A 10,000-nucleotide genomic window follows, 5' to 3' on the forward strand; every position below is an offset into this window, starting at 1 on the left:
GGGAGAGGAGGAACGAGAGGACGAGGTAGACTGGTGAGAGAGAGGGAAGAGAGGACGAGGGAGACTGGTGAGAGAGAGGGAAGAGGGGTAGGGAGAGGAGGAACGAGAGGACGAGGGAGACTGGTGAGAGAGAGGGAAGAGAGGACGAGGGAGACTGGTGAGAGAGAGGAACGAGAGGACGAGGGAGACTGGTGAGAGAGAGGAAAGAGAGGACGAGGGAGACTGGTGAGAGAGAGGAACGAGAGGACGAGGGAGACTGGTGAGAGAGAGGAACGAGAGGACGAGGGAGACTGGTGAGAGAGAGGAAAGAGAGGACGAGGGAGACTGGTGAGAGAGAGGGAAGAGAGGACGAGGGAGACTGGTGAGAGAGAGAGAAGAGGGGTAGGGAGAGGAGGAACGAGAGGACGAGGGAGACTGGTGAGAGAGAGAGAAGAGAGGACGAGGGAGACTGGTGAGAGAGAGAGAAGAGGGGTAGGGAGTAGAGGAACGAGAGAACAAGGGAGACTGGTGAGAGAGAAGAAGGACAAGGGAGACTGGTGAGAGAGAAGAAGGGTAGGGAGAGGAGGAACGAGAGGACGAGGGAGACTGGAGAGAGAGAAGAGAGGACAAGGGAGACTGGTGAGAGAGAGGAAAGAGAGGACGAGGGCGACTGGAGAGAGAGAGAAGAGGGGTAGGGAGAGGAGTAACAAGAGGTCGAGGGAGACTGGAGAGAGAGAAGAGGGGTAGGGAGAGGAGTAACAAGAGGACGAGGGAGACTGGAGAGAGAAGAGGGGTAGGGAGAGGAGTAACAAGAGGACGAGGGAGACTGGAGAGAGAAGAGGGGTAGGGAGAGGAGTAACAAGAGGACGAGGGAGACTGGAGAGAGAGAGGGAAGAGGGTCTTTATTTTGGTGCGCGACAATCATATGGGATTATCTGGGAGAATAAGGGAATTATAAATACGATTTATGCCCGATTCAATATTGATCTAATAGATATGAAACAATGTCTCTAATTACCAGTCATATGGGGCCAGTAACCGAAAGGACGCTGGTTCGAATCCCCGAGCAGACTAGGTGAAAAATCTGTCGATGTGCCCTTGAGAGCAAGGCACTTAACCCTAATTGCTCCTGTAAATCCCGCTGGATAAGAGCGTCGGCTAAATGACTCACATGTACATGGGAACATCAAGCAGCCTAAGACCCAATAAAAATATGCAAACGGCACTGTAACATACAGTGTCAATGTTTAAGTGAATGCAGCACTAAAAATAGTATGTCTATATATTGTATAGATGTATGTGTGTCTGCTGCCCTCTAGTGGAATTCATGTTTTATGGCCTAAATCATGGGTTCTTAACCTATGGGTCAGGACCCAACGTGGGCCCTGGGCAGGTGAGAGGTGGGATGCGAGTTTTGAGAATACATCTATAATCTTCAATTTGGGTTGTTGGAGGAAGATTTTGCGTCATGAGAGGACGGTACATTTTGAATTTGGGTCTCGAGCTGAAAAAGTTCAAGAACCCCCTCATTGGACTAGAGGAGTATGATTGTACAGTCGTAGGAAAATTGAGACAGTTATTGATTATTGTCTAAATGAATTATATTTTAGTTGATTATTTGATTGATCATTATTTTAATATCTTATATAAGAAGTATTTTATGTTTTTGTATTAATCTATTTGTTATCAATGTAGTGGTCAGTACAACACTTGTAATGCAACGCTGTGTGACTGGACACTAGTCCAGAGCGATTAGCGCTTTTTTTGAGGTCGGTTTCAAATTCTAAAATTAAATAAATGTTCCCTCTATATCTGACATAACCATGTGTGTGAAGCGTATACCTGTGAATACACTGTGTTGACCCTGCCCACGGCATTAAAATGTTTTAATAAACTAGCATTTAATAAGTCAATGCATTCTTTAAAACATCTCTCTCTAGTTTCATGCTTGTAACATCGTCAGTAGGTAACCATAGTAACTTCAGAGGGGAGAGGCAGCCTACACAAACACGCACTGGCAGGCAGACGCCAGAAATACGTTTCTGAGTGACAGAGTGAGGGCTTTGCATAGGTGGGGGGAAAAAATATACCCAGAATGTAAAATACCGTTATTAACTGGTTCCCATGCTTTTAAAATCCCGGTTCTGTTCCGGAACAGTATAGATCACTTTCGTTTCGGGTTCTGTTCCTCAGATAATTTCATTATTTTCTGGTTTTCGGTTTTGTTCCCTGAACAGGTTATAATTCTTGGTTTTCGATTTCGGATTCGATAATTTTCTAAAACATTAAATACACTATGCATTATGTGGGTTGATTGCTTGCTATAACACAGAATAAAACAATTAATAAAGAGTCACATGACGGTAGAGACGGCCCATTACTGCTTATCACTTATTAACCATCATTTATACACATTATTTTAATAAAATAATGCTGTTTTTTTTGGGTGACTTTATTATTTAATTCCAAGTCATCATCTCATCTCTAAAGCGCTGCATTCTCTTTTACATAGAAGGCATTAAAATAAACACAGACCGGACGAGTAGGCGCGCAATGGATTATGGTCATTGTAGTTAATTACTACGTTTTCTGCGCTAAACTTGGTAGAACATTGGCCTGTTGGAAACTACAACTCCCTACTACAACATCACACAGTTCAGGCTGGATCTGATTTATCTCTAGAGAAACTACAACTCCCTACTACATCACACAGTTCAGACTGGATCTGATTTATCTCTAGAGAAACTGCAACTCCCTACTACATCACACAGGTCAGACTGGATCTGATTTATCTCTACAGAAACTGTGCAATGTGGCATTGATGTGGCATTGAAATAGAATTAAAATAATTTAAATGTTGGTTAATCGCTCAGCTTTTCTTTTTCTGAAGGAAAAGAAAAGAAGAATGGAGAGGAGGAAAACAGAGCCAGTAGAAAGCACAGGGGAAAAGTACTGTTTTACCGGGTTTAGTACACAAGGGGGCGCCAAAAACACACACCAAAAAAAGCCCATTGGGCGTCTACTACCAGAATGCTAACAAAATGAGCACATATAATAGTGCATTTCCATGGAGGCTAGTAGGAAGCAGCTGTACAGATAACTCCAGAGCCATTTGACTTCTCAAACGCGGCAGAAAGCTAACAATCCATCTCCTTATTAATTCAGCCATTTACTAAGATAACTAACAAGTAGCCATTTACACAGCTGGAGAGTATGGCTCATCTAGGACCGTTCTAACATACAGGGCATTGGGAAAGTATTCTAGACCCCTTGACTTTTTCCACGTATTGTTACGTTACAGTCTTATTCTAAAATCGGTTAAATAAATAAAAATCTTCATCAATCTACACACAATACCCCATAATGACATCACAATACCCCATAATGACATCACAATACCCCATAATGACATCACAATACCCCCTAATGACAAAGAGAAAACTGGTTTTAACTTATTTTTGCAAATGTATAAAATAAACAAAAAACAGAAATACCTTATTTACATAAGTATTCAGACTCTTTGCTATGAGACTTGAAATTGAGCTCAGGTGCATCCTGTTTCCATTGATCATCCTTGAGATGTTTCTACAACTTGCTTGGAATCCATCTGTGGCAAATTAAATTGATTGGACATGATTTGGAAAGGCACACACCTGTCTATATGAGGTCCCACAGTTGACAGTGCATGTCAGAGCCAAAAACCAAGCCATGAGGTCAATGGAATTATTTGTTGAGCTCCGAGACAGGATTGTGTCGAGGTACAGATCTGGGGAAGCGTACCACAAAAATGTCTGCAGCATTGAAGGTCCCCAAGAACACAGCGGCCTCCATCATTCTTAAATGGAAGAAGTTTGGAACCACCAAGACTCTTCCTAGAGCTGGCTGACCGGAAAACTGAGAAATCGGGGGAGAAGAGCCTTGGTCAGGGAGGTGACCAAGAACCCGATGGTCACTCTGACAGAGCCCCAGAGTTTCTCTGTGGAGATGGGAGAATCTTCCAGAAGGACAACCATCTCTGCAGCACTCCACCAATCAGGCCTTTATGGTAGAGTGGCCAGACGGAAGCCACTTCTCAGTAAAAGGCACCTAAAGGACTCTAAGACCATGAGAAACAAGATTCTCTGGTGTCATGAAACCAAGATTGAAAGCTTTGGCCTGAATGCCAAGTGCCACGTCTGGAGAAAACCTTGCACCATCCCTATGGTGAAGCATGGTGGTGGCTGCATCATGCTGTGGGGATGTTTTTCAGTGGCAGGGTCTGGGAGACTAGTCAGGATCGCGGCAAAGATGAACGAAGCAAAGTACAGAGAGATCCTTGATGAAAACTTACTCCAGAGCGCTCAGGACCTCAGACTGGGGTGAAAGTTCACCTTCCAACAGGACAACGACCCTAAGCACATAGCCAAGACAACACAGGACTGGCTTCGGGACAAGTCTCTATGTCCATGAGTGGCCCAGCCAGAGCTCGGACTTGAACCCGATTGAACATCTCTGGAGAGACCTGAAAATAGCTGTGCAGTGACGCTCCCCATCCAACCTGACAGAGCTTGAGAGGATCTGCAGAGAAGAATGGGAGAACCTCCAAATACAGGTGTGTCAAGCTCTTAGCGTCATACCCAAGAAGACTCGAGGCTGTAATCGCTGCCAAAGGTGCTTCAACAAAGTACTGAGTAAAGGGTCTGAATACTTATGTAAATGTGATATTTCCTTTTTTTTTTTTTTTTATATATATTTGCAAAAATACCTGAAAAAGTGTTTTTGACTTGTCATTATGGGGTATTGTATGTAGATTGATAAGGGAAAAAAACGATTTAATTAATTTTAGAATAAAGCTGTAACGTAATAAAATGTGGACAAAGTCAAGGGGTCTGAATAGTTTCTGAATGCACTGTATCTGATGGCAAACATTTAGTGGTGAATTGCATGTAGGGTAACTTCATCACCTCGTGTGTGTTGCACAACAGAGACTAACCAATAGAAATACTGTAGAACTCTGTGGACTCACCAGCTCCCACTTCCTCTTCACAACAAACACGTGACTGGCTCAACTGTTCTGGGGAACTATGATAAGCTACATAATGCAAAATGATGTGACCGGTGAAATGAAAAACGCAATCTGCTTGATCTCTTAGCGTATTGCACAAGTTGACTGTAGGTATTTACTTAAAGTATATTGGATGCAGCCTCCCGAGTGGCGCAGCGGTCTAAGACATTGCATCGCAGTGCTAGAGGCGTCACTACAGACCCTGGATCGATCCCAGGCTGTGTCGCAGTCGGCCGCGACCGGGAGACCCATGATGTGTTTCCTCCGACACGTTGGTGCGGCTGGCTTCCCGGGTTAAGGGGGCAGTGTGTCAAGAAGCAGTACAGCTTGGCAGGGTTGTGTTTCCTCCGACACGTTGATGTGGCTGGCTTCCCGGGTTAAGGGGGCAGTGTGTCAAGAAGCAGTACAGCTTGGCAGGGTCGTGTTTCGGAGGACGCACGGCTCTCGACCTTCGCCTCTCCCGAGTCCGTACGGGAGTTGCAGCGATGAGACAAGACTGTAACTACCAATTGGATATGACAAAATTAGGGGTAAAAAGTCAAACGAACAAATAGTATATCGATGATATGTGAATACCCCGGTATACGGTATATACGGTATACCGACCAACCCTAACCCTAACACACACACAGGGGTTATGGTTAGTGGGTTATAAAGCAGTAGTACCTGAGTTTGGGAACTGAAAGGAGCTGAGCTGCTGTATATGAGGGCTGACTACAGCCCCAAACTGTCCTGCACCCGCCATCATCATCTGGGAGGAGGGAGAGCCATGCAGGGTGCGGAGAGAGGAGGGCAGGCTGGGGGAGAGGGGGGAGGAGAAGGGGCTGGTAGAGGGGTGAGGAGGAGGGGGTGAAGCCAGGGCCGGGCCTGTACTGGTACCGTAGCTGGGTGGGAAGGGGAACTGCTGGGGGTTGGTGGTCTGGGGGATCCGGGGGTTAATCATCCCTCCTGATAGGCCACTTGCAGCAGCTGCGGCCATGTTGGCGGCGGCCATATTGGGAGGTAGGTTGAGTCCCTGGGCTCTCATCACCATGTTCCTCTGCTGCTGTTGTTGTTGATGTTGTTGTTGTTGTCTCTGGTGCTCCAGTTGTCGCTGTCTGAGATGGTTACTGAGCAGCTCCCGCTGCCGCTGGGCTAACATCTGAGCATTGATGGTCCCCTGGAGGGAGAGGGGGAGAAAGGGATTTAACTAAATGTTTCTTACAAAAAGGTTATGTAAATTACCTGGTTGGGTTGTAGAGGTTCATATTGATATATAATCCCAGTTACCTGGTTGGGTTGTAGAGGTTCATATTGATATATAATCCCAGTTACCTGGTTGGGTTGTAGAGGTTCATATTGATATATAATCCCAGTTACCTGGTTGGGTTGTAGAGGTTCATATTGATATATAATCCCAGTTACCTGGTTGGGTTGTTGGACTGTAGAGGTCCATATTGATATATAATCCCAGTTACCTGGTTGGGTTGTAGAGGTTCATATTGATATATAATCCCAGTTACCTGGTTGGGCTGTTGGACTGTAGAGGTTCATATTGATATATAATCCCAGTTACCTGGTTGGGTTGTTGGACTGTAGAGGTACATATTGATATATAATCCCAGTTACCTGGTTGGGTTGTAGAGGTACATATTGATATATAATCCCAGTTACCTGGTTGGGTTGTTGGACTGTAGAGGTTCATATTGATATATAATCCCAGTTACCTGGTTGGGTTGTAGAGGTTCATATTGATATATAATCTCAGTTACCTGGTTGGGTTGTTGGACTGTAGAGGTACATATTGATATATAATCCCAGTTACCTGGTTGGGTTGTAGAGGTTCATATTGATATATAATCCCAGTTACCTGGTTGGGTTGTTGGACTGTAGAGGTTCATATTGATATATAATCCCAGTTACCTGGTTGGGTTGTTGGACTGTAGAGGTACATATTGATATATAATCCCAGTTACCTGGTTGGGTTGTAGAGGTACATATTGATATATAATCCCAGTTACCTGGTTGGGTTGTTGGACTGTAGAGGTTCATATTGATATATAATCCCAGTTACCTGGTTGGGTTGTAGAGGTTCATATTGATATATAATCTCAGTTACCTGGTTGGGTTGTTGGACTGTAGAGGTACATATTGATATATAATCCCAGTTACCTGGTTGGGTTGTAGAGGTTCATATTGATATATAATCCCAGTTACCTGGTTGGGTTGTTGGACTGTAGAGGTTCATATTGATATATAATCCCAGTTACCTGGTTGGGTTGTTGGACTGTAGAGGTTCATATTGATATATAATCCCAGTTACCTGGCTGGGTTGTAGAGGTTCATATTGATATATAATCCCAGTTACCTGGTTGGGTTGTTGGACTGTAGAGGTCCATATTGATATATAATCCCAGTTACCTGGTTGGGTTGTTGGACTGTAGAGGTTCATATTGATATATAATCCCAGTTACCTGGTTGGACTGTAGAGGTTCATATTGATATATAATCCCAGTTACCTGGTTGGGTTGTTGGACTGTAGAGGTCCATATTGATATATAATCCCAGTTACCTGGTTGGGTTGTAGAGGTTCATATTGATATATAATCCCAGTTACCTGGTTGGGTTGTAGAGGTTCATATTGATATATAATCCCAGTTACCTGGTTGGGTTGTAGAGGTTCATATTGATATATAATTCCAGTTACCTGGTTGGGGTTGTTGGACTGTAAGGGTTGGTTCATATTGGACACGCCACTCATCTGGTTCATCATTGGCTGTCGGTTCTGAGGAGAAAAGGTTAACAGGTATGATAAACACTTTGAAAGGAGTAGCTAGCCTACTAGCTAGCTAGACAATGATGATACATTCATTTGTATAATCCCGTGTCATTCTACAGATTAACCAGCAGAGCCAGTGCACCAAGACCAACTTGCTATTCAACCATTATAGGCAAATATCAGGCCCACAGTGATAACCAGGCAAACATCAAACCCACAGTGATGACCCGCCAAAATATCAAGCCCACAGTGATAACCTGCCAAAATATCAAGCCCACAGTGATAACCTGCAAAACATCAAACCCGCAGTGATGACCTGCCAAAATATCAAACCCACAGTGATAACCTGCAAAACATCAGGCCCACAGTGATAACCTGCCAACATATCAGGCCCACAGTGATGACCTGCCAACATATCAGGCCCACAGTGATGACCTGCCAACATATCAGGCCCACAGTGATGACCTGCCAACATATCAGGCCCACAGTGATGACCTGCCAACATATCAGGCCCACAGTGATGACCTGCCAACATATCAAGCCCACAGTGATGACCTGCCAACATATCAGGCCCACAGTGATGACCTGCCAACATATCAGGCCCACAGTGATGACCTGCCAACATATCAGGCCCACAGTGATGACCTGCCAAAACATCAAACCCACAGTGATAACCTGCCAAAACATCAAACCCACAGTGATGACCAGCCAAAATATCAAGCCCACAGTGATAACCTGCCAAAACATCAAACCCACAGTGATAACCGGCAAAACATCAAACCCACAGTGATAACCTGCCAACACATCAAGCCCACAGTGATGACCTGCCAACATATCAGGCCCACAGTGATGACCTGCCAACATATCAGGCCCACAGTGATAACCTGCAAAACATCAAACCCACAGTGATGACCAGCCAAAACATCAAACCCACAGTGATGACCTGCCAAAATATCAAACCCACAGTGATAACCTGCCAAAATATCAAACCCACAGTGATGACCTGCCAAAACATCAAACCCACAGTGATAACCTGCCAAAATATCAAACCCACAGTGATAACCTGCAAAACATCAAACCCACAGTGATGACCAGCCAAAACATCAAACCCACAGTGATGACCTGCCAAAACATCAAACCCACAGTGATAACCTGCCAAAATATCAAACCCACAGTGATAACCTGCAAAACATCAAACCCACAGTGATGACCAGCCAAAACATCAAACCCACAGTGATGACCTGCCAAAATATCAGGCCCACAGGGATGACCTGCCAAAATATCAAGCCCACAGTGATGACCTGCCAAAACATCAAACCCGCAGTGATAACCTGCCAAAATATCAGGCCCACAGTGATGACCAGCCAAAATATCGGGCCCACAGTGATAACCTGCCACAATCTCAGGCCCAAAGTGAACCTGCCAAAATATCAACCCCGCAGTGATAACCAGCCAAAATATCAAGCCCGCAGTGATAACCTGTCAAAATATCAGGCCCACAGTGATAACCTGCAAAAAATATCAAGCCCACAGTGATAACCTGCAAAAATATCAAGCCCACAGTGATAACCTGCAAAAATATCAAGCCCACAGTGATAACCTGCAAAAAAATATCAAGCCCACAGTGATAACCTGCCAAAATATCAAACCCACAGTGATGACCTGCCAAAATATCAAGCCCGCAGTGATAACCTGCCACAATATCAAGCCCGAAGTGATAACTTGCCAAAATATCAAGCCCACAGTGATAACCTGCCAAAATATCAGGCCCGCAGTGATAACTTGCCAAAATATCAAGCCCGCAGTGATAACCTGCAAAAATATCAAGCCCACAGTGATAACCTGCCAAAATATCAGGCCCACAGTGATAACCTGCCAAAATATCAAACCCACAGTGATGACCTGCCAAAATATCAAGCCAGCAGTGATAACCTGCCACAATATCAAGCCCGAAGTGATAACCTGCCAAAATATCAAGCCCACAGTGATAACCTGCCAAAATATCAAGCCCGCAGTGATAACCTGCAAAAATAATCAGGCCCACAGTGATAACCTGCCAAAATATCAGGCCCACAGTGATAACCTGCCAAAATATCAGGCCCACAGTGATAACCTGCCAAAATATCAGGCCCACAGTGATAACCTGCCAAAATATCAAACCCACAGTGATGACCTGCCAAAATATCAAGCCCGCAGTGATAACCTGCCACAATATCAAG

At 44.6% G+C, this 10,000-nt stretch overlaps 1 protein-coding gene across 1 annotated transcript in view; it reads right to left on the reverse strand.

Moving 5' to 3' along the window:
- LOC120027925 (nuclear receptor coactivator 2-like) overlaps positions 1-10,000 on the reverse strand; it is a 33,451-nt gene that overhangs the window by 10,386 nt on the left and 13,065 nt on the right. Inside the window, exons 5-6 of the mRNA XM_038973018.1 lie at positions 7,710-7,787; positions 5,690-6,182 (exon numbers count right to left, since the gene is read on the reverse strand). Coding sequence (XP_038828946.1) covers positions 5,690-6,182; positions 7,710-7,787 — 571 coding nt within the window. The remainder of the gene's footprint in view (positions 1-5,689; positions 6,183-7,709; positions 7,788-10,000) is intronic.

Source organism: Salvelinus namaycush, chromosome 33 (assembly GCF_016432855.1).
Source record: "Salvelinus namaycush isolate Seneca chromosome 33, SaNama_1.0, whole genome shotgun sequence".
Lineage (NCBI taxonomy): Eukaryota > Metazoa > Chordata > Actinopteri > Salmoniformes > Salmonidae > Salvelinus > Salvelinus namaycush.